This window comes from Colletotrichum scovillei (assembly GCF_011075155.1).
Source record: "Colletotrichum scovillei strain TJNH1 chromosome Unknown Contig00002, whole genome shotgun sequence".
NCBI classification, from domain to species: domain Eukaryota; kingdom Fungi; phylum Ascomycota; class Sordariomycetes; order Glomerellales; family Glomerellaceae; genus Colletotrichum; species Colletotrichum scovillei.
Window position 1 is genome coordinate 3,969,424 of NW_023336260.1, and position 23,817 is coordinate 3,993,240.

Here is a 23,817-nt window from a genome sequence, read left to right on the forward strand (position 1 = left end):
TCATCGCCGCTCTGTCGCACTTATGATGGCGAATGTCAACAAACCCGACGATATTGCTCACCTCAACTCTGTGCTACCTCACTACCTTTCATTCTGTCCGAAATGAACACGACGACTGTGAGAGTTCGTAATCGAATAGCGCTTTCTTGTTGTCAAGGCAAGCTGGACGCTTCCCAACAGTCGTTTGCAGTCTTCCGATCCCAGTCCTTCTTTCACCGTATTCACATTCTAGTCCTAAATTCCTGAGCATGAAGCTATGAAGTAAGTATGCCCAATGACTCTCGGCAGATCTCAATATTGCCTGGAGCTGAGAACACCTCAGCTCAGCCCAGACTTGCATCTCTACCGAAAAAGCCCTAGTCCCGGAGGCGGCTCACACGCTTGTGGCGCCCCCCTCACGAGGACTCGAGGACCGGCAAACCCGCCAGAGCCAATCGCGCAAGACGCACGACCACTTAGCGTGTATGGTACCGTGCCGCCGGGCCGCGCCAAGCGGACGCCCCGTGTCTCGTTGGTCTGGGGAGATTGGGTGCCTCCTTTTCTTGGGTTGGGTGAAGTTTGGGTGAACGCTGGCAAGCTGGGTGAAGTTGGGTGTGTTGGCCCTGCTCCCCCTTGGGAAACTAAACTCCAGCTCCGGCGCGGTTTGGCTTGAGACGGGGTGGCTGAAAAGGCTTTGAACCCCATCTAAACTGCAAACAGACTAAGCGAATTGCAAGGGTGAAACTGTGAGTCGATGAAGCGATTGGTTCGGAGACGAGTTGTCGTGGCATGTCGTGCTCAGTCTAGATCTCTCCTTACTTCAGAGGTGGACAAGTCATGAGCCGTCGATGCTCGGAGCTTCTCGTCTTCCCTCCTTTCACCTTAGGTAGACCCGGTAAAGGCGGTAATGACAGGCATGGGGGAGCCCTGCCCCCATATTCTTGGAAGGACAAGGTCAGCGGGAGAATTCCCTTGTCCACGCCCTGGCTCAGATGCCGATTCAATGCCTCGATTTGGTCTAACTAATTCCCGAAACTGCGGTCAGCAAACGGTTGCTGTCGTATTGGACTGGGTCGAGACATGCCACTCCGAACAGAATACCCTCAAATGCCTTTGTCTGAATGGCGCGAACACGGACTGGGTAGGCTACCTCCAACTGGGCTTGCACTAGTTCCCCCGGGCAGGCACAAGCACGTTTTCAACCCACCTTGGCGCAAATGTGGGCAATATTGATATATCAGGGCTGCAATCCTTCGTGTTGACAACTTCTGTGGTTCTCCATATCACCGTCCGGGCAGAGCATTTTGACAGCCGCGTGGGAAGAAAAGTCAGTGAGCGATTGAAGAGAGAAAAGTCCTTGCATGGCTGGCTGCAATGATTTCGGAGCAAGGAGGAGTACGCCGCCTGCCGCCTTCAACATGCCTTTTACTCATTTGACAGCTGCGCCTTCTTCTGCCTCCCCATCTACGACGAGGGACTATCCAAAGTTAGATGTTGAGCTTTCGGTTATTCCTTGCTCTGGGAGTGAGGGTTCGTGGACGCCGGAAGAGCACGTTCATCCGAGGCAATGGAGCCAGGCGCGGAAGGCATATGATACGTGCTTGATTGTCTTTCTTGAGTTTTTCACGTATGTCAACATGTTTTTACAGTCTGGGTATCACAGCTGACTTTGTCCAGTACTATGATCAGCACCGCAGGAGTATGTTTTCCTCAGCTACCTTCGACTTGAAAGCTAATGCTGACCATCTTCAACAGTCACCGGTTGCTGGACACATTTACGGCGATCTTGACCTCAGCCCAGTTGCAGCGACTTGCATTTTTGTTTCAACGTAAGCGAGATGGAAAAAAGAGGGCCTTTCCCACTCCCTCAGATCACTCACATTGCCACATAGATATCTCATCGGCCAAATGATCGGAGGAGTCTTCTTCCCACCATGGTCAGAGTCCTTTGGCCGGAAGAAACTCTACGTAATCAGCACCGGCCTGTACAGCCTGTCATGCATCCTCGTCGGCAAGATGCCCACAATTCCTGGCATTGTTGTCGGTCGTTTCATCGGTGGACTGTTATCGTCTGTCCCTACCATTGTTGCCACGGGCAGCATAGAAGATCTTTGGGACACCAATGCTCGGGTATGGTGGCTGTACTGGTGGTCACTGGTCGCGAACCTTGGGATATTGACTGGGCCGGTCTTCAGTGACTTGGTCATGAGAAGTACTCACTGGTAAGACTATGATGTCTGGCTCAGCTTGAGTGTACTAGAACTGATCATGGAATCCAAAGGACGTGGGTGTTTTACACTGCGGCCATAGTCACAGCATGCCTCACGATGCTGCTCCTCACAATCAGAGAGTCTCGTCCTTCCGTTGTACTAGCGAGGGCCCAGGCACTCACCGAAGTTCAAGGCTTTAGCACAAACACCACATCACCGAGCAAAGCATTCCCTTTAACCCACGAGAAACTCGACCTCCTCCGCCCCCTACGACTCTTCTTCACCGAACCAATAGTCTTCCTCGCCGCCGTAATTAGCGCCATCGCCTTTGGGCTCGTCTACCTCTTCACCGAGGTTCTACCCCTTGTCTACGTCGACATGGGCTTTACCGACGCATCGATGAACCTACCTTTTCTCCCTCTCGCAATTGGCATGGTCCTCAGCGTACTCACACGTCTCTACGATCGTCGGGTCCTCGCCGAGAGGATGTCAAGATCGCTACCACTCACACCCGAGTCGAAATTCACAGGATTCATCCTCGGTTCGCTCTGTTTAGCTATCTTCTTGTGGGTATTTGCCTGGACTATCCCACCATACACGACATCGGCACACTGGGCTATCCCGACGATAGCTCTGGTACCGATAGGCTACGCGGTCAATGAGTTTGACTACGTCCTGGCTGGATATCTCACCGATTGCTATCAGACATACTCTGCCAGCGCATTTGCCTCTTTGTCACTTTCTAGAGCGGCGCTCTCAGCAACGTTTCCTCTCGTCGGACGAGCACTGTTTGACTCGTTGGGCTTTAATGTCGCAACTTCTGTGTTTGCTACTCTAGCCACGGTTCTGTGTGCTGTACCTCCAATGTTGTTGAGGTATGGGGGTACACTTAGAGCCAAAAGTGCGTTCGCGAGCAAAGACTCGAGAGACCTGGCTAGCTTGTGAGGGGCCACTGACCCCTTTTCGTGTACATATTCATACAAAAGTTACATACGGCTTTTCCCAAGATACGATATCCAGTGCACAGTTCAGAAAAGAGCCCTTCATTGTTGCAATAGCAGGGGCACAAGCGAGCGTGAAGGATAGTGTTACTATGAAACTGAGCAGAGTTACCAGGGAACTATGACATGACACATCCTCTCGAGAGATCCAGGAATGCAGACAATACAGCCGGATGAAGCTGTTTGCAGCCTTTGTTGGCTTATCAATGCCCATTGGATACTCCATTTCTGTGACCATTCGAAGAAGGAACGAGGCCCTTTGTCGAATAACCCAAGGGCATGCCAACCAGGTACTTCTGCTTGCTCGTAGGCGTGCCATCCGCAGCCTGACCTTGGGCACCTAGAATGTGAACCTGGGCGTCCTGCTGGAACACAAGGATGATGTCGGAACCTCCAAACTCGAAGTGAGATATCTCGTCGCCCTTGTTGATGTTCACATTCGGCTGGATTGGGTATTGCTGTCCCGGTCCAGGCTGCCACACAAGATTGACCGAGGAAACCTGGGCCATACCGATGGGCAGCACAGCGACGTAGCCGAGAAGGGGATTCTTGATGATGACACAACCTCGGGCTTGGAGGAATTGGTACCCGGCCTCATCGGGCATACTTAGAGTGCTGTTCTCTCCATCACCCGCCTTCTGCTTCGCTTGGGCATATGGCGAGTTGTAGCTACGATGAGGCTTCAGCTTGCCGGTTTCGGGATCGGGACGTTGATGGGGCTCTGGTCGAGGACAAAGTAGAGTACGCAGAACGTGTTGTAGATGAGCTTTCCGCTGCAGACTTCCGAGGGCACCCAGTTCAGCATGGCACTGAGGAATCGGAGGAAGGTATCAGCGTCCTTGATGCCCCAATCTCTCAACTGAGGAATACCGTGAGCAGTTGCTGCGTTCACGGCATCTTGTAAGAGGGTCAGGTTGCCATCGAAGATATTCTCGACGAGATTCGTTTGTATCCATGGATCTATTTTGGAAGACAGAGGGAAGGGGGCAGGGTCGGGCAGAGAAGATTTCGGAGACATTGTTGCGCAGAGGTGCAGTGGAGAAGATCAGTCCGGACTTGAAGATGAGAAATTAGCTGAAGTCGTTTGGATGAAGAACGAAAGAACAGAAAGATGCCACAATTTCATGGTTTGCCATCGCCTTTTGTAACCAACTAGGCAAATATCTCTCGATGATTGACAAGCCCTCAAATGCGATTGCGGTCGGGAGAATCGCAAGACTGCTTCAGCTGATGCTCCTAGATGCTGGCTTGCGACGTTTGCATTCCCAAAATTTCGCCTCTGGGCCAATTCCTACCAGTGTTCCTCCTCATCGATCCATTTTGAGACAGAGCTGAAAGCCACGAACTCCAAGCATTGATACCGAGGCCGCAAACAGCACGACGGTACTTGAGCGGAAGGCCGTAGAATGCACATCGCTCATCGACCGAGTGCCGGGAATGCCATGTTCCGCATGGATTTTGCTGGAACGGCCCGCAAACCGTTGATGTTCTCGTCGTCGGATGAGTGAACGCAGCATGTTGATGGTACATCCCCGGGCTCGAGATATGTGCCGTTGCCTCAGCTCCAACTAGGGCTGAGACAGCGAACGGCAAGTAAGAGCTCTCGTGGCCGGAGTAAGACTAATGTACTTCGCTTCGATTTCTGGGGAAGGGCTAGAATATCGAAGGGACACTAAGGGTCTGGATGCTCTGTAGCACGAGCTCTTGTGTCAGTCCCGGATCGCTTAACATGTAGTATTGATGTGGTAGGTATGCCCCTCTTCTTTGATGACCGAGAGATCAAGAGCTCCCGTGGAGGAGACGCCGCTTCGACGAGCCGATCGTCTGGAGTTAAGTCCTGAGATAGCTCTGAAAGGTTTGCCGCAGAGAATAGCATGGCTTGTGTTCTAGATACATCAACCCTACTTTAGGAGGCAAGTATTGAAAGACGGTTGTGCTGCGTTGGTACATGTGCTAGAGCATTGCCCTCGGCCTCCGGTATTGCAGCCAAGCTCTGTCTGGTGCTGCAAAAAACGCTCAACATAGAAATTTCGCAGAGGGTACGCTTGGTCATGCTACCGGAAGACATACCAGGCACCAGCATTCCAGAAATCATTTGTAATGAAATGGTCAAGAATGGATTCCACTTCCCCTGGAGTAACCTTACTGCGTTAAATGATGATCAGATCAATGCTTTAGTGGGCAAGACCTATTGGCTTACAGTTCTTCGGTACTTATTTTCGGTAGGAAGTTCGTGTCCATTCTCATCGAGCAATGCCAAACTGTGTGGGCTGGGAATCTGGTCAGGTAATGTAGGTACCTAATGCCAGTATGTAGTGGTACTGCTGGGTCAACGTGAAGCGGTAGAGGTACCTCCTTTGAGAGATAGGGGTTCTCAAGCCGCTCCAATCTCCTTCCGCAGCAAACTGTCATTGGAGGCGGGAACGATTCTAGATGTTTCTTCATAGACGAAATAGGGACCAACCCAGCGAAGGGTTCCTGAAGTCGGGTGAGAAAGAGAATTTTTGTACCTACTCTTGCCAACAGATCATGGTTTCCCTTGAGAACCGGGGCCATCCAAAGGAGTAGAGGCTCGAGAAACGAGGCAAACGTGATTCATGCTATCATCCCCAAGATTTCAAGTAGTCCTGACACCAGACTTGGCATGATAGTGGTGAAATCTGGCTTACCTGGGAAATACGCTTGGTACTGTCCGTAACTTTCCATAGTCACAACAAAGCTTTCGTTGTGACATTTAGAAGAACACCCTGCAAATCTCCAAACGGGGAGTTCTACCATCTGAATACGAGCTGTACGTCCTCATGACTAAGAATGTCGTGGGGGCACAGGGTGGTGAGTAGTATCAAGCCCATGTTATGCATTGGTCCTGGTAAGGTGTCGTCCTGAGCACATCATTTAGGATAACAGAGATCGACATGGTGAAAAGGACCCTTGACAACGTTACCTTGCATCCGGTTGATATCGGGGCACTTTTCTGCGCGGTTTTATCCCCAGAAAATGACAACCAGCGTTAGATAATGACATGAGCGCCCCAGTTGTGGTCATGCTCTCTCATCGCTTGAGCAATGGATTCCACTAACCTTAGTTTGACCCCATGGGTGTGTCACAGTCCATTTCATGGAAGCATCAGACCTCACTTACATGCGCTAGCCATTCGCTGTCAACGTTGTCCTTCCTTATTCGGAGTCAAGGCCTCATATGTTTCCGTTTGTGGCCAAGTTGGGCAACTTCACCATGCCGCACGGCCCCTTCTCTGAAGACGGATGAAATACAGACGGACAAATGGATTTCGTCCATGCCGAAAGAGGTTGATTTCAACTTGACCATGTACTTATGGCAGGCTAAATTAAAAGTAGGCGATACGTGGTCTGTAACAACCCACTGTTCGCTTGCTGGTAATTGCCCGAGGAAGGACGAAGCCGATTGGCCATGAACATCAAGATGCTTGTCAACTGCACTCTAAACTCCTACTTCCCCATACCGCCGGATCTTGTATTCCATGCCAGGGCTACCCTTTTCTTTGTCTAGAAATACTGCTGCCTTGTGCGGAGACGGTACAAAATGCTGATGCCTTGAGGGTGGAGGATAATGTAGTAGGTCGCGGGCCATTAGGCGCGCTTAACGCAAGGCGATAAATGCCACTCTGGGATATAAGTGGTCCACGTTTAGTAATCCTTCAAATTACTGCAAGGCTATGCGGCAGGATCATTTGGCACATATTGATTATGTCTCCATGAGACGTGAGGCTACGGAAATGCTGGTCTAGAAGTCTTAATGGTTTTCTTTTTAGACTCAAAGTTGGGACAGAATCATGAGCCTTACTTTCATGGACAGTGAATTAACTCCGCAACACACCTGTACCTAGCTCATTCCAATCCACTGCGAAGTCAGAGCAAGTGATCTTGACCTGATTATATCTTCCATGGAAAAAGTCGGGACAAATATTAGATAAAGAAACACCATTGGGGTAATTATGACAAACTCGCATGCAATTGGCCAAGTGCCTGTCGTTCATGCAGGGGGTAGAATGCAAAAGACTTCATCTGGAGCTCAGCCCTCCTTGAGCCAGGGAGGCGCCCATCGCCTTTCCGCTCTAGGGATGAGTTAAACTGTTGCCTAACTGTTGGTTCCACGATTAATTCGTCGTAAAACTTTACGAACCACACTTTTTCCACACCAACGGTTACTCCAGGTTCACCAACATCCACGTGCGTCCATACGTAAGTGAGCAGCACTATCGTCGTAAAAGGAGGTTCCTTCAGGCCATTGACAGCTGCCGAGTTGTGGCGAAGCTGTCAATGGGAGATCGCCTCAGTGTCATGATAGCCGCTCTTGAAAACCCGATGCGAATGGGGAGGCAGCCAGGTCGCAGATGGTTAGGAAAGCAGCTAGCCGCTTGATGGGGCTGGTCCGAAAGTGTCCAACATCGTGTCCGGTACCTCCATTAGTCTGGCTCCAAAACCTAAAGAATGGATTTGTGACGATGATTTCTCGAGTCAGGAGAGATGAACCATGGTACAGGCCAGCAAGGTACATCTAGTCTAGGAGTAGCCTGTAGCGGTACCTGGGCAATGTTGAACTGATAAAGAACTCTGTACTCTGAAGTCTTTGTCTGTGTGCTGCGAGCCACATGAAGTCTCTTCTATTTAATAGAATACCATTTGGTCGAACTTCCTCTTGAGAACGACACCTCAGACACAGTTTTCGTTTAATGTCGTTTCAATCCTTCACTGTACGTTCTTTGACATCGTTCCACAAACGATCATTTTTCTGAGAATCTCTTCTGTGATACCCGACTCGATTCTTTTAAGCTTCCAGCATTGTTATTTCCGACCTTACTCAGCCGTCTATTTGTTCTTTACTTTCACGATATACCCTCAACTTTAGCGACGTATTCCTTTTTCGATTCTTCTCCTCATTCTGTTCGAAACCCGAGAATCCTCGACGATCACATCCGACGAAAGCATAAAAGGGAATAGTCTCCGGTGTTCAAGATGATAGCACTCCCTGGGAAAGCAATGTTGAAGGCCTCGGTGCTTGTCACCTTAGCCATGACGGCCGCCTTAGTTGTTCATCAACTCAGCTACGCCAACGACTTCGCTCTGCCAAACCAGTCCATAGAGATCATCGGGTCTTGTAATGCTTCTGAACGCCACGGAAAAGATTTTCTAGACCTCACCGATTCAAAAACACGACGAGAGCCCATTCCTAAAATTATTCACCAAATTTGGAAAAACAACGATACAAGCACTTATCCAGGTTTGGGAGAGCGAATACAAGCCTCATACGAGACGTGGAAACACACGATGGAACCTCTCAACTATACCGTCAAACTATGGACAGACGAAGATGTTTTCGAACTTATAAAGACGGAATACTCTTGGTTGTTATCGACGTACGAGGGCTATGCCCAGAACATTCAAAGAGCCGATGTGGCGAGACTGGTAGTTGTCCATGCAGAGGGAGGCATTTATGCAGACTTGGACGTATACCCCAGATCGACTGAGGAGATGTCCTGTATGCAAAGTCTCGGCTTGCAGGCTGTCTTCGCTCCAACATCAGGTACTCTTGGACTCAGCAATCACTTCTTCATGGCACAGCGTGGCTCCTCCTTTCTCGAATGGGCTCTTCAAGAAGCTAAGCGACGCGGCGGTGCGACCTCGAAACGAATCCTCCTTCCCTACCTCCAGGTATTCTGGTCGACAGGCCCGATAATGGTCACATATGCGTTTCATCAGTATGCGTGGATGTACAGCACATTGCATCACGGCGTGGCGTTGCTGGATGACGGATACGCCCGGAAGCTGTTCGGCCACGCAGCAGGACGCTCATGGCACGGTTCCGATGGGCAGTTCTTGAACTACGTGTCAGATCACCTGGGGACTGTGTTGTTCTGGGTTACTGTGTGCCTATCTGTGCTGTCTTTGGCGACCATAATCGTCCTTAAGAAGAGTCGCGGGAAGTCCATTGACTTTCTTGTAGGTTGCGGATCTGTTTGTAGGAAGAAGAGCTGGGTAACCGAAGTATAAGCTTAGTTCCGTCAGAGATTATACCCTGCCCTTTTTTCCCTTCTTGTCTAGCGTCCTTATTGTCTATGAAGCAATTCTAAGTACTAAGTATGTATGCTTCAACATCAGAAAGAAAATAGTGGAAAATTGATCACATAAAATCATTCGGATTCACTCCTGACAACGTGCAATACAACATAGCAATGTATATGTGACAATACATTACTTCAATTACAAATACTGCGTTGCAGCCCTTGCTTGATGAACTCCATCGAAAGATGAAGGTATCACAAGACTGCGTCAAGTGGGAGATTCGCTCACCAGACAATGTGACGAGAAGAAAATACAGGAAATTCGTAGCAGTCATTAATTACGGGAGAACGATTGAAGTCGGGCTGTCCGTCAACTCCTCGTTGGACGCCTAGTCAACCTCACCCAAAAATCCCTGGCGACAAAGAAAATCGCACTGAGAGTCTTGATTGGTTTCTCTGGGTTCATGACGGTGAAGTCATATCTCCTCAATAGCTGTATGAAGTTAGTAAGACGCTGCACGAAAAGTGCAAAAGGGAGTATTTTACCTCAACGAAGACCTTGTTTAACTCCATCATCGCGATCGGTTTCCCGAGACAAGAGTATTTACCGTGGCCAAAGTGGGAATCAACTGCGGCGTTCATTCGTCTGAGATCATCCTCATTTGCCGAAAGCCATCTCTCTGGGCGGAAAACATCGGCATCCGGACCCCACACCCAGAGGGAGCGTCCGACGCCGAAGAAATTGTGTCCGATTTGGGTGCCGCCAGGAACAAAGTAGCCGTTTAGGAAGTCTCCGCCCTCCGGTGCTTGCTTGAAGCCGAGGCCAGTGACAGGAGGGTAAAAACGCAGGCCTTCGCGGATGACGGCTTGGAGATACGGGAGTCTCAGGGCTTCGGCATTGGTGATGGGAGAACTGATCAGGCCGGCGGCAGTAGCATCGTCAATCTCCCGCTGGAGCCGACGGTACGCAACCGGATTGTTAATTAACGATAATAATGTCATGCGCATGGCTTGTGCGGCCGAGTTTGTGCCAGCGATCCTGATATAACATGAGCATAGGCATCGAGGGAAGTTGTGGACGATACTCACATGTGGATGTACACAAGTTGAATAAGTTCATCTTTGCCGAGACCTTGGTTGATGAAAGCTTGCATCATGTCTTTCTGGGGCTTCGCGCCGGGTTGAAGTCTCATTTCAGCGTAGTTTTTAGCGAAGCTGCGTTGTGTTATTAGTGTTCAGACTCATGGATGGTGCCAAGCCCAACATTGGCTTCACTCACCCCATCAAACGACCAAAGCCGATCTGGTCATCCTCCTTGGGTAACATGAGCCTGAAAGGCCACTTGTGAACAAGCCTTCCAAGCCAAGGAAGCACCGAAACGACGTTCATAATCGGCAAAGACGACTCGTTAATCTCAATGTACCGAAACAGGTCCCGGTCCTCTGCAAGAAACCCGAATGCACCTCCGAAGGAAACATCGCCAATGGCGTCGAGCGCAAAGAACTGTGTCTTCTCGGCGAGATCCAGCGGACGAAATTCCGAGTCACTGGAAACGTAATGTCGGTCTATCAGGCTGACAAAATTCATGAGCTGGCGGTCAATCCCGATCTCAAAGCCATAACCTTCATTTTCTTTGGCGGTGTACTATTCAGCAACGCGGAGAGCGCAATTAGCGGACTTGAACTCAAAAGTGGCAGCGCTTCTGGGGGTCAACAAAAGACCAGCAACAGCGAAAGTCTAAGGCCACAAAGGAAACTGAAACTTACGGCCGGTCCCATTCTCGTCCTCATAGCCTTATGTTCGTTCTCGTCCCGTATCGAGACAACATTATCTATGCCCGGAGTGATCCGGCCGGAGTCATAGAAGTTGCCCTTGGTGTACGGCGAGCGGACGGCCGACATCTTGCGCAGCGAGTCCGGGTCTGTGCAGAGGAGCTCGTTGGGCCCAATGCGAGCGAGGGGTCCTGCAAAGACGATCAGTGATCAGCGTCTGTCTCTCCAATTTCTCGGGGTGCTCGTTGACTTGCTATCGCAACTCCGAAGCCACCGGACGTGTTTTCTCAATAGCAATGAAGAAGTACACTCACCATATTTCCTCGCAATATCATTCAGGTGCTCATGATATGTTCCCCCAATGGCCTTTTTCAATTGCCAAAGGACGGAGATCGAGGCTAGGAAAGGTCCAGGGATCTTTCGCAGGCGATACCATGACCGAAACTCCCACACAAAAAAGGCGACGACGGCGACCAGAGCGATGGATTTTGCGAATAAGACTCCAGACGTGCTCAAGCCTGGAATGGATCCCAGATGACCCTCCTCCAAGCCCACTTGATTAGACCCGAGACCGGCCATTTCCCCCCGAATCTCTCGTCTTCCTCGCGTAGGAAAGATCCTCTCGTCCCGTCGCCCGTCCCGTGCCGTTCCAACAGTCTCACTGGCGCACCCCCGATTCGTTCTTGCTGTTGCTGCGCCGCTTGGTAGCTTGCTTCGCTTGTAGGCGGTCGTACAGGGTTCCGGGCAGGAAAGAGAGCAGAAACTAGGCGCCGTCAAAGATGCATGTATGTCTGCTTCTTCGCCGATGTGATTATTACCCTCGTTTCCTGGGTATATTGTCGCTTTCCATCAATTATTCCCTGTGTAACTGCGCCTTCTGGTGCTGAAATAGCATGAGACTTCTGTTGCCTAGGTGTATCTCGATAGTGCTTGAGAATTGCTTTCTGGTGCCTCGCCCGTCTATTTCGTCGTTGGTTGGCGCAAGCGTAGACCCTGTCGCTATTTTGTCATTTCTCGTTCGTCGCGGGCCCGATGGCTTGGTAACGCCTAGCGGGAGAGAGGCACAGCAGCCGCGACAGCGCGGGGCAAGTGGAAAAGAAACAAAACTGCAGGTCCAGGGTGTCGGAATCGGGGCTCACGCTCGACGATGTCGGCCCGTGAGTATGGGAAGAGAAAGGTGAGGAGAAATGACACGATGGAGGCGAGAAACGAGAGATTGGGGAATAAGCTTCGCTTTATTGGCAAATGCGACCTAAGGCTAGGTGAGCGCCCACGTCCGAGGTGAAGAATCATGGCTGCAGAGAACTAGTAACAGAGGAAGGTAAGCCGGGAAGAAGCCTGGAATCACGCTGAGCAAGGCCATCTGCACTAAGGATTCGCGCTAGGTGAAGCATGTGGAAGATGTGGAGGGTGACTGGCCCGAGGTCACCTATCAAGCCTGCTTCTTCTCCCTCAGCATCCAGAGTTGTATGCTGTGATGCGGTGTTTGGCCCTATGGATGAACCTTATGTTATGATGAATGTAGCACAATATACCCGGGACATTGTAAGACGTCAATCGAGCTAGACATTGTGCACTCGGGAGATGGAAGTTGGTTCATTCTACACAATAGGTTTCTATGCATGTAGGGAGACGGATTTGTTTTGCTCCTAGGCCTCCTCATCTTTGGTCCGTGACCTGAGGTGGTTGTCTAGATTTCTTTGTCCCGGCTTAGGATCCACCCTCTGACCGAGTGTTCGGATTCGACGAAAGCCAAGCGCAGAGAGGCATTGTCTTGAGCAATCAGAATGCATCTATCTGGGGTTACATATGTAGGTCAACACTTGCATGCAACTTGAAGGTGCCGAAAAGCTGCTCTCGACAGCGCCGTGCCATCTCACCGGTCGCATCCACCCGCCCACTCCGGCTCAACTAATGGGATGGTTTGTCTCTTAAGTATGGTGTCTTTCAGTTGTATCTTCTTCATCCAAGTCTCCAGTCTCACTGCACACCTGTAGCTTGCCGCGAGGCCTTACTAGTTCGTCCCAACACTTAGCCTGTTCTGTGCCCGGTTGCATTGCTAAGTGCGCTACAAAAGCGTCGGCCCATGCGGCCTACCCCCGAAAGCCATTGCTGAACTTCAATCCCGACGAATTGTCTAAAATTCTTGGATGACGGCTGGCCATCGTAAATCCCATCATGCTGTTCAGGTTCGCGCTGACAATAGTGAGACAGAATGAGATGCTCTCTTATATCGAGAAGAAATGCAGTGACTCAATCAAGTGCTCTCCAGAGCAGAAAGGCCCGCTCGTAGAGGGATCTCAATCCGCTGTACTACCATGCGCAGTTCCCTGCGGCAGTGTCTGGTGTTACTGAGGACCACCGCCTTTGATATTTCCAAGCAATATTCTCTCGGATAGAAAACAAACATAAGACAGAGCTAAGATCAACAATTCCGAAGTGGAATTGAGAGTCAATTCATGAGCCGTGCCTCTACCAAGTCAGTGGCAGCCTCAGGCCTGTATCACACCTCGACAACCAGGCTCACGAACCCGCGATAGCGTCGACTCAAAAAAGAACAATGAGAGACATCTAACAATCAAAAGAATGGACGATCTGGGAATCGAACCCAGGACCTACCGCATGCTAAGCGGTCATTATACCACTAAACCAATCGCCCATAGGATGATCTAGCCCGGACTTGAACCGGAGACCTTCAGTGTGGCAGACGAGAGAGTTCTGAAGCTTTCCAACTGTTAGACTGACGTGATAACCAACTACACCACCAGACCAAGTTACTTGATGACTCAGCTGAAGCAGACACATGATTTGAAGGGTCGACCGACTGTGTGGAGGGCATCACGAAGCGATAGGGCTTGGTGGGTTGGTGAACAGGTGCAACTTGCAAGGGGAGCGGCAATCCACAGTGGCATGTGGGACGGCCAAGATCCAGGCCCGCCCACGCACGTCGTGACAGGGTTCTGTCTCAAGCCGAATTATCCGGGGAGTTAGGACAATGTCATGGGCATCTACTTTGTATGAATAACGAGATCACAAACACAAATAGATGTGGATGTGAGAATCGAGAACTTTTGTTTCATATTCACATGATGACGCGCTCTAAATCATTCCTCACAATGTTTCTGACAAACAACCGCCTCAACCGCGCCAAACGGCCTCGATAATGACAAAGAAAGTCAAGGGGTTGGCCTCAACACGCTTGATCTCGTATCTCTCGTCCGCCTTCTTGAACAACTCTGTCCACGCGTCGACGGGTCTCTCCTTTGCGCTGAAAAGACCCATCATTCTCAGATCCGTCGAAGTGCCCATCTGCTGGATAGACTTGGGCAGCGCCGCCGCCGCCGCGGCGTTCTCCTCGACATCACCCTGCTTGCCGACGTAGTCGATGAAGAGGACTCGGGCACCAGGGCGCAGTGCCGGCGTGAGACCCTTGAGAATCTTGATAGACTCCGCATCGGGCCAGTCGTGGAGAATAAGCTTGATCATGTACAAGTCGGCGGACAGGGGCTGCGGCTCGAAGAAGCTGTGGGGCTGGAAGCTGACTCGGCCCTTGAGCTCCTCGGGAATGTTTTGGTTGAAGGAAGTCTCGCAGTTGGGCAGGTCTTGAACGGTAATCTTGAGGTTGGGGAAGTTCTTCGCCAAAACGAAGCTATCGTGGCCACCAGAGCCGCCGAGCTGTAAAAGCAGTGTCAGTCAATGTTTTCTTGAGATACTTGGATGCTGCGCCAGTAAAACGCAAGAAACAACTTACATCGACAACGCTGAAGTCGCCAGCGGCCTTCCAGTCGTAGGCACTGTTGACCAATCCCTCCAAGCGGAAGATCTCCTTGATGTAGTTCATCCACTTGACAAAGTTTCTCTGGCGGAAGCCCTTGTTTTCGCCCTCGCCGTCGTTCTCCAGCAGCTCCCATGAGTTTGTGTATCCGCCACAGAGTTCGCCAGAGTGGTACAGCGCAAAGGCAGTCTCCGTCATATCCTCCTTCAACTCTGTCTTACCGCGCTGGAACTTCTCCAGTGCGTAGGGAAGGACACCCATAGCCGGGCCAGCATCGTTCATGAGAGCCTCCACCAGGGCCCTGAGGCCGGCGTTCTTCAGCAGCGCAGCAGATCGCGAGGTGTGACGGACGCGAGTTGTGAAGGGCTTGCCGGGATCGGTCTCCTCGAAGATGCGCAGGGTGTAGGCGTGGTCGAGAACACGGTGGACTACTTCTTCGGGCAGGCGGACGTGCTTTGCAATGTCTGCGTACGAGGCGTCTCCATCAATGGGCACGGCAGACCAGAAGTCGAAGTGGTTGAGGGTGTTGAGTGATGCTGCGTCAGGAGACATCTATTCAAGGTCAGCTATCTAAGTTACGGCACTAAGAATGAAGAATAGCAGCATATAAGGGCCAGGACTAACTTACGTTATGGGTGTAGTTAAAGATGCTCTCACTTGGTCCTGAGACTAGGTAGGAGAGATCGTTGGCGGCATCCAACAGCTTCTGGCGAAGCAAGAAGGCTTCTGACGTGAGGCCATCGTAGCTTGAGACGCTGTCCGCGGCAAAAGTAGGCTGAGGGATCTTGTTGTCGCTCAAGAACTTGGTAAACTCGGCCGAGAGCTCGCCAATCTTGGCAGCGAGGTCGTTGATAGTCGGCTGTGGTGCGGCCATTTTGGAAGACAAATAAGAACTGAAAGGGGTATCTATGAAAGCAGATGCAGACATTTCCGAATGGTGTGAAGAGACGTCATTACCAACGAGGGGCTGGAGGGGAAGCTGTCTCTTTTATTTACTCTCTTCTGTCCCTTCATCCCACGAATGCCGGGCAGGGCCAGATCTCGCCAAGAGGCTTGTACCTCTCTTCATCGTCTTCTCGTACATGTCAAGGTACATGCCGTGGGGTTAACGGCGGCTATTTTCTTCATCTAACCTTTCTCTCTTGCTCGTTAGGTAATTAAACCGAGCGTATGCGGTAATGCCACCCACCGCCGAAGACGCTCGCCGTTGCGATGGAGGGGCACTTGTGTGACAGGAAATGCGACGCACACTGCAGATCTGATTAGATTATCTTATCCATCTGAATAATAATCAAGAACGGCGTCGAAGGACTACCCCTCCTCGCCAAGCCGCCAAGGGCTAGAGCAGAGGGAGAGTTCTGTCAGATTTAGAGGGCTATACGAGCATGAGGCTGCCGTAGAAGCATCGCGAGAGGTTCATTTCGGTAGCCATCCCGTTAGAGCGCCCCGTTCTTGCCCCAGTCCCCTCTTTTTATGCTCCATGCGGCTTGAATGTCACCTCTGGATTTACCACCGTCTGTTTTGGGTATCCGTCTAGCCATTGTGCCATGGGGATCAACGTGGCTTTCGAAAAGGCCCCGGTCTATATTCGACAAGCTGGGCCGCCCCTCCACGAGCTATGCCACCTGTCGATAGCTTGCGATAGGCTAGGATTGAGGTATTTTCTGCAAGGTTCTTGATGCAGATTGCTGCTGCATCATGTGCGATGATGTAGGCCTGGGATGGCCTTGAATGACGAGCTCGCCCGATTTTTCGGCAGTTTCCGCAGGTCTTCTGTGTTCCGCGGCCTCCGACTTGTCCATCGGATCTCTCCATGTCCCCCTAAAAGTAAAGTTTAGGGGCTCCAGGTGGTAGTGAATGCACTGCTAGAATTTAGACTTATTCCCATGAGCTGAACCATTGCGCTGGGAGTCGTTCATCGGGATGTGGGAGAAGGACGGACGAGTTGCCTCGACTCCCCAGGCAATTGGGGGAGGGCCCATCATTTAGGCGCTATCCGAGTTCCTGGAATGGACTGCAGTTGGACGATGAGTGGTCAGTTCGGACGTTTCTTCACAGGGTCATGAGTCGGCATCAGGGCTGTCAAGTCGACCACCTTCAGTCTTGAGGCCCTTCGCGTTTGCAGGGTTAGAGTTTGTGTAGCTTGGCGCATCTTGGAAGCTTGTTGTAGACTCACCGCTGAGCCACACTGTCGCATAGAGTGCTCCGCATTTCTTCTCGGCGAGAGAATGAATTGGGTAGACTTCAATGTTGTGCGACTTTGATGTGCCAGACAATGCCAGGCCAGGTTACAGGTATGTGATCCCTCCAGCGAAGTCGAGTCTTGGGGGTGGTAAGATATTCATGACGTGCTCCGCACATGAGCCCACCCAAAAGTTCTAGTCTCGGATTCTTGCAACCATAACTGGCGATCGGCTCCATTGCTCTTGGATTCGGCCGTGCCGGCTCGAATTCAGTGCCACACATAGACGGTTCAATGGCGGGGTCTACTAGTGACCGAAGACCGAATTTGGGGTTTTCGACGATTTCTTCCGTAGCCTTTCCGACTCTCCACGATGTATCGTCCAATGATGTACTTTTCACGCACTCGGTGTATCGGAAAAGTCTTCCACTTGGGTTTACTGCGGCCGCTGAGAAGCTTTTTCTTCTTAATCTCATCCACGCCTCGAAATTTCCACTGACGTTGAATCCACTTCCAGCTCTACACATCCCCGCCGAGTGGAACTTGTAACTTTTAAACGTCGGGCCTCGGCCAATTTGGGTGGGACTCGTCACTTCTAGAGTTAGTCGGTATTGGCCCCATTGGGGACAGACCCAGGGGTCTAAGCTATCGATGCTATCGGACTAGTATCACGACAGACCTCAGTCTTCAAGATCCCAACCCAAGGAGCATCAAACTTGCTGTTTGAGTAAAACGACCCCGTTTTACCGGGTGACAATCGCAGCCTCCAGGTCACGATTAGTTGAATGAAGGGCAATGAGCGGGCACCTGTTATTCAAATGACTGACAAGGGTGGTGATCTTCACTGACATCTGCAAGCAACTTCTACACGGCCAGACGTGCTAGGGCCCAATGGACCAATAGCCATCAGAGGGTACATAGGCAAGCCGTTAGTAGTTACAACCTACAGAACTACGGCCAAGACCGATTGACTCAAGTTAATCGCCAAGGGAATAGTGATACGTCGGTCCCGAGATGCAGGCCTAGTGTCTTGAGCATCTCTGGAATACGGCAGATGGGCAGTCCGAGAACGGAGATAGACATCGTGTGAGGCTTTGTGGCGTGGTGGACTGTCGAGCTCCTTGAAGTTTGGGCTACATTATCGTGGAGCGTATCAGCACTTTGCATCACGCGAAAAGTACCAGAATGATTATCTACCTGTGATGTAGGAACCTAGACATCAAGCAGCGCTTCGCTCTAGAGAACTCAGGATGCTTTACAAATGACCCTCAAGTCTAAATTGTGTGAATTCGTCACCTTCCCTTTCCAGTGAGAACTGCTAGCATGTCCTGCTTTGTGCCGTGAGCATCGAATAGACTTGTCCCCCGCACTTGGCGGCCACAGCGTTCCCTTTTGACTTGGGAGCATCGAGAGGCCACGGAGCAAATGCCAAAGGAGGGCAATGCCGGCGCTGATTTGGTGTCCTTCCCGATACCGCGGGGAGTTAACCAGAAAACCGCGATACCGATGTATCCATAGGCGGTACTAGCTCTCATGTGCCGTTCTTGAGTGAACAGCACTGTCGGGCTGTCGCAGGAGGGGCATTGCGCCACATTCGCGGGCCGCAAAGCTTCGGTGCCAGGCCAAATAGGTAACGGCAGATTATTTGCTCTAGATATAAAAAGTCTTATGTGGGAGATGAGTATTTCGGAATACTAAGATTCCAAACAGGCGACTTAGCATGCTTCGACGGTTTGCCGTGAGACACTTTATTCATTCGCGATTGGGGTCCCTGATCATACCACTACCCAGTCTTAGGTTCCCGGTCGAGAGGGCAGGCTTCATTCATCCTCGCTACATATGAAGGCAACTCCAAACATTGCTATCCATGGAATGTGTCACTAATATGCTCTCAATCAGAACTGATGGGTTACAGGCACATAACGTGATATCACAGATGGCAGCTGGATAGATACCGCTTGCCAAGCCATGGACGCATGAAAACTATCCCCAGGGAGTGTGCGACGTATGCTTCTCGATTAGCAACGTCTCAAAGATCTAAAGGAGAAGGAGGCACATAATGGTATAGCAAGAGCTCGGCGGAAATTACTGCGCAAGACATCTTGAAAAACTAGTTTCTGCCCCAAATATGAATGCAGATTTTGGTTAGTGAAGGATGCGAAACTTCATCAAGATGTTGGGGGCTTGCGGGCCGCAAACTGCCAATTCTATTTCTCAATACCAACTTCCATGATTTCCCAAGCCGTTTCAGCCATGGAGCAGTACTTCCTCACTGTCAAGGCCCGGCCGAGGAGGCTGATTAATCCTCATGTGTGGCGTCATATCTCCTGCGACGAGAGCTCTGTTTGAGAAGCGAGGGTCATGTCCGCACGCGATTCCGATTACAGTAAAATTACCCAGAAGTTGGTGACCTCAACCCACTGAAACCCCGCCCCTGATAGCCATAGCCCATAAGCTCGTTGTGATAGATCAAAAGTTCGAGTACAATGCCGCCACTCCCGGGTGACCTCGGTGCCATGGCGTTGTCTCCAGGAGGTACATTTTTAGCACGGTTCTTAGCATACTCCACTGCTCCAGGTACTGTCACTAGAAATATGTGCCGGTGGGATGGCCCTAAAGGCTAAAGCAGTAGCCACAAGCGCCGTGAGTCGCGAAGCTTTATTGCTTTGGCGTGTCGGCTTCGAGGAGTCTCCCCAGCCTCTATACAGGTACTTTCGGAAATCTGCCGGGGAATTCTCCGCATAGAGCTGCGAGAATAACTGGACTGGAATCTGCTTGATATTCTGCAACACCCCCTTTGACTTGAGCCCTTGATGCCTCCTTTTTCCTTTCGCCCGTACGCTTGTCGCGTTACGTTAATTCCGCATCGTCCGAGCCTGGAAGCCCTACGTGAGAAACAGGGGGAGTAACCGGCTAATGCAAATCAACGATCATCCGAATCTTCAAGCAGCCACGGGATCCACCTGAGCTCTGTAAGATATCCAGCATCAGGCGGAGACAAAACAAGCGGACGGATGCACCAAAAACTGCATCTAGACTGATTGGGTGCCCGACAACTAAGCCCTCTTTCAACCCATTCACCGCAGGCTACGCATCTCCCGCGTCCTAGAAAAGATGACTCACGACTGAGGGTCAGGCTCGCCACGAAATTAGACGAGCTTCAAGGGGAGCAGCCGGGTTCTGATTCGGGTCATCACTCTTGCTGAGCACAAGGTGCAATCTCCTGCAAACCCTCGATAATCAATTCCAAGACTCGCAACTCGCTAGGGAGACATCAGTATCGAAAACGACCGTACAGCAATCTAGAGATATCGGAGCAAGAGAAAGTCACTTGGAAGTAAAGGAAGAGAATCATCTAACAGGAGTCTCCGGCGTGAGTGAACTCGGACTCGATCACAAAATGGTTGAATTGATATCTTCATGTTCGCAATTTCTAGGCTCTCACCACCCTCTCAATTGATTTTGATGGGTCGGCATACAGACGCCCGACGGTATCACCTCGTTCCAGGCGGTGTAACTCATTCTTCAAGTTCCCGAACGCAACCTCCTCGATAGCAGGAGTAATCTCTTTCTTTGCAACCATCCTCAGCGCTATCTCAACTTCGTTCATCGATGACCCAACAGATCCCACAAGATGCACGCCCAAGGCAACGAAGTTGTGCGTGTCGATTGTGGCCTCCTTCTTGGTGAGCCCGACGAGAACAACTTTACCACCCGCCTTGACGGCTTTGGCGGCGGCAGCGGTGGTAATGCCGACTCCAGCAAAGTCAAGAACAACATCAAACTTGACGCCAGGGAAGTCATCCAGGGATCTTCCGCAGCAGTAGGCCCCGGACATCAGTGCTGCAGGATACTTGCGACGATGGAGGTCAACCCCGTAGACCTTGGCCCCATGGTGAGATGCAATCTGAACAGCGGATAACCCAAGGCCGCCTAGTCCAATGATGGCAACTTTCGATGATCTCTGAACTTGCCCCTCAGTTGCAACGGCATGGTAGGCTGTCGCAATGGCATCCGTGGCAACGGCGGCTTGCGCAAAGCTGACTCCGTCGGGGATGGGCAAGGTCTTCGATTCGTAGAGTAAAACGTATTCGGCGAACCCGCCGTCTATGCCGATGCCGGGGCTTTTGACAACATCTCCGATCTCTACCGGGTGTTTCGCGGTGATTACGGACACGACTTTGTCTCCAGCGGCAAACTTCGAGACCTCAGGTCCACAACCAACCACTACGCCAGCAATCTCGTGGCCTAGAGTGATGGGTCTGTTCCAGAAGAACGTATTGTCGAGTCCAGAAATTATGTTGCAATCGGTGTGGCAAAGCCCGGTCGCCTTGATCTGAACCAGGAGCTGGTCCTTGGCCGGGACCGGAATAGGTAGCTCACGGTACTCCAGGCCTTTCGCTGGGGTTGAGAACTGGTAAGCCTTCATCATCTGAGCCATTTTTCCAGTGTACCAGATAATTTTGAAGATGTTTCGGAAAGAATCTGTACTGGCCAAAGGTTGTACGTTGTGATATGATCGAGCTGTATGACGACAGATTTGTTTGTTTTTCGTAGATACTATTGTTTGCGCAAAGGGTGGAAAGCGAGTAGAGTAACAAGGCTAAAGGGAGTTGATGTGTACACATCGTAATCTGGAAGGAGGTTTATCACATATTTAACGCCATCTATGTAGCAACACACTACACATCACGACAATGTCTGACCTTGCGCATGATTACTTAACATCTCCTCCAGTCTAACGGATCCATTGCGGCAGTTGAAGTTGCTGTTCACCACCTGCAGCATCTAGAAGATCCAGAGACTGGCATCTTGATCTCATTTGGTACTTCCGTCTACGCCTGTCCGCTTAGAAATTGTCCTGGAGCCGGCGGGTCCGGATTACTCCGGCACTACATCCGGAACGATTACTGATTAATTACCCCACACATCGGTCCGTACCTTAAGATGGCTCCACATTGCCCCGGATCCGAAGTTTGGGGTATGGTTTGTATCTGTGCCATCGAGTAATCAAGCGCAACAGCTGAGTGAGGAGGTTTTGGTAAGGCACACAAAAATTCCATTCATTCTACTAAGCATACTAAAGCTTGGCCCACGTCAGAGCATCCGAGGGCGATTTGCTCAGTCGGAAAGGATGACATATCGCGGAGTCTTCACCGGAAGGTGAGGATGTCATTCAGCACTGCCCCTGGACGCGAAAAGGGCGATGCAGGCGAAGAGATGTTTATAAAGTCCACTTGAGAGATGCTTCGACTTGAAAAACAATCTCTTTCATCGAAAGAATACAAGTTAGCAACTTCATTTCAGTCAAGAATTCAACATCCAGTCTAGTCACAATCCTCAACGGACTTTGCTCATCATCGGAATGTCTACCTATCAAACAGTGGAGACCCAATATGTCGCCGTCGACAACACCCGGATCGCTTACCGCCGGATCGGGGTAAAGAGGCAGGTCCCTTTGCTTTACATTAACCATCTTCGTGGTTCAATGGACACTCTCGACCCTCTTCTCTTCAATACGATTGCGAAATCAAGAGAAGTCATCGTATATGACAGCTTCGGTATCGGGCACAGTGAGGGCGAGGTGCCCTCTTCCACTGAAGTCATGGCTTCAATTGCAGCCAAATTTCTCGCTGCCCTTGGTGTTTCCAAGGCTGATGTCATTGGCTTTTCCATGGGAGGTGGTGTGGCTCAAATTCTGGCGTGGGACTATCCTCAGCTGGTTCGAAAGTTGATTCTGGCTGGGACTCAACCAGGCGTCGGAGAAGGAGTTGTCTTGCCACCTCGCGAGGTTCTAGAAAGTGCCGGAACAGCCAACGATGAGCCGCCTACCAAGGAGGAGATGTTCCATCTTTTCTACCACCCGTCGCAAACGAGCCTCGCACTTGGCGAAGCGTGGTGGACGCGAATCCATGAGCGAAAGGTTGACGGTGAGGAGCGCAGAGAATACCTGATCGGACCTGGAGCGAGGGCCCAACTGAACGCAATCTTCTCGTTCACGGTTGACACGGACAACTTTGAGCGCATGAAGACTATCAAAGCTCCCACTTTAGTCACTAACGGTCACACTGACATCATGTCGCCAACTTCCAACAGCTTCACTCTTCAACAGAACCTGTCGGATGCTCAGCTCATAATCTATCCTGATGCCGGCCATGGTCATTTATTCCAGTACCCAGAGCTCTATACACAACATCTCAACTTGTTCCTTGGGAGCAAGGAATAAGCTTTCTCAAGTAGTTTTCCGATAGTTTATCACATCTCCAATGTCAAAGCTTGACACGCACTTCGCACAGTACCATTAAATATCGTAATTTTAGTTACAACACGTCTGACTGTAAGCTTGATCGAGGTCTGCCTTATTCCAAGCAATTCAAAAGCCATCCAGGTATGTTCAGCGTATGGTCAAGGTGCCGATTAAAAGATAGAGTTGCACCTTGACGGAATGCCTTCCATCAAGGGAGTTTAGACCCACGAAGCCCTGTTCCATCAATTTCCAAAGCTAATACGATTCTGCTGAGAAGTAGTCCTGTCCCATTCAAACCCAAAATATTTAAGTGACGGAGAAATTTGCAGCGTGCAGATCAACTCTCATTTCGCATCTACGATTTCGTTTCCTAATTGCACATCTAACGCAAGATACAACAGTTCACTACCTCATATATCGCCCTTGATTTAAACTTAAACAGCCAACAAAGTCCCATCTATTCTGGACTCGTCAATATGCATCTATCGGCCTTCTCTCAGCTCATCGTTGCCGCCTTGATTACTCCTGGCATGGCACTCCCAACCGACGTTAAAGAAACTGGCCAAGCAGCAACCAGCCATACGCTTCCGACTGCGATGACAGACTCCATT

At 50.7% G+C, this 23,817-nt stretch overlaps 6 protein-coding genes across 6 annotated transcripts; 2 read left to right on the forward strand and 4 right to left on the reverse strand.

Annotated features, from left to right (window-relative positions):
* Nucleotides 1-1,397: 1,397 nt before the first annotated feature.
* Nucleotides 1,398-3,134, forward strand: HER10_EVM0009911 (fluconazole resistance protein 1; the record flags this gene model as incomplete). Its single annotated transcript, XM_035479382.1, has 5 exons — nucleotides 1,398-1,606; nucleotides 1,657-1,678; nucleotides 1,735-1,808; nucleotides 1,872-2,201; nucleotides 2,261-3,134. The coding sequence occupies 5 exons, from the start codon at nucleotides 1,398-1,400 to the stop codon at nucleotides 3,132-3,134; spliced, it is 1,509 nt and encodes a 502-aa protein (XP_035337581.1).
* Nucleotides 3,135-3,393: 259 nt separating this feature from the next.
* HER10_EVM0001581 (uncharacterized protein) lies at nucleotides 3,394-4,208 on the reverse strand (the record flags this gene model as incomplete). The annotated part of the gene is made up of 2 exons (XM_035471325.1): nucleotides 3,394-3,876; nucleotides 3,900-4,208. 2 exons carry the CDS (start codon nucleotides 4,206-4,208, stop codon nucleotides 3,394-3,396), a joined length of 792 nt encoding a protein of 263 aa, XP_035336911.1.
* A 5,372-nt stretch (nucleotides 4,209-9,580) lies between these two features.
* HER10_EVM0003472 (cytochrome p450) lies at nucleotides 9,581-12,160 on the reverse strand. The gene is made up of 6 exons (XM_035473147.1): nucleotides 11,317-12,160; nucleotides 10,997-11,193; nucleotides 10,510-10,874; nucleotides 10,320-10,445; nucleotides 9,777-10,269; nucleotides 9,581-9,723 (listed from the first exon to the last, which is right to left on the reverse strand). The coding sequence occupies exons 1-6, from the start codon at nucleotides 11,579-11,581 to the stop codon at nucleotides 9,601-9,603; spliced, it is 1,569 nt and encodes a 522-aa protein (XP_035337059.1). The 5' UTR covers nucleotides 11,582-12,160; the 3' UTR covers nucleotides 9,581-9,600.
* Nucleotides 12,161-14,140: 1,980 nt separating this feature from the next.
* HER10_EVM0006884 (uncharacterized protein) lies at nucleotides 14,141-16,179 on the reverse strand (the record flags this gene model as incomplete). The annotated part of the gene is made up of 3 exons (XM_035476457.1): nucleotides 15,406-16,179; nucleotides 14,754-15,329; nucleotides 14,141-14,677 (listed from the first exon to the last, which is right to left on the reverse strand). Exons 1-3 carry the CDS (start codon nucleotides 15,703-15,705, stop codon nucleotides 14,141-14,143), a joined length of 1,413 nt encoding a protein of 470 aa, XP_035337316.1. The 5' UTR covers nucleotides 15,706-16,179.
* Nucleotides 16,180-20,392: 4,213 nt separating this feature from the next.
* HER10_EVM0007907 (uncharacterized protein) lies at nucleotides 20,393-21,388 on the reverse strand (the record flags this gene model as incomplete). Its single annotated transcript, XM_035477447.1, has 1 exon — nucleotides 20,393-21,388. The coding sequence occupies one exon, from the start codon at nucleotides 21,386-21,388 to the stop codon at nucleotides 20,393-20,395; it is 996 nt and encodes a 331-aa protein (XP_035337402.1).
* Nucleotides 21,389-22,324: 936 nt separating this feature from the next.
* HER10_EVM0005763 (uncharacterized protein) lies at nucleotides 22,325-23,185 on the forward strand (the record flags this gene model as incomplete). Its single annotated transcript, XM_035475367.1, has 1 exon — nucleotides 22,325-23,185. The coding sequence occupies one exon, from the start codon at nucleotides 22,325-22,327 to the stop codon at nucleotides 23,183-23,185; it is 861 nt and encodes a 286-aa protein (XP_035337234.1).
* Nucleotides 23,186-23,817: the final 632 nt, after the last annotated feature.

Coding starts and splice junctions, on each gene's coding strand:
- HER10_EVM0003472 (XM_035473147.1), bottom strand. CDS start 11,581: ATGGCCGGTCTCGGGTCTAATCAAGTGGGCTTGGAGGAGGGTCATCTG. Junction 10,446..10,509: donor GGCTTTGGTCGTTTGATGGG/GTGAGTGAAGCC, acceptor AACACAACGCAG/CTTCGCTAAAAACTACGCTG. Junction 9,724..9,776: donor TAAACAAGGTCTTCGTTGAG/GTAAAATACTCC, acceptor AACTTCATACAG/CTATTGAGGAGATATGACTT.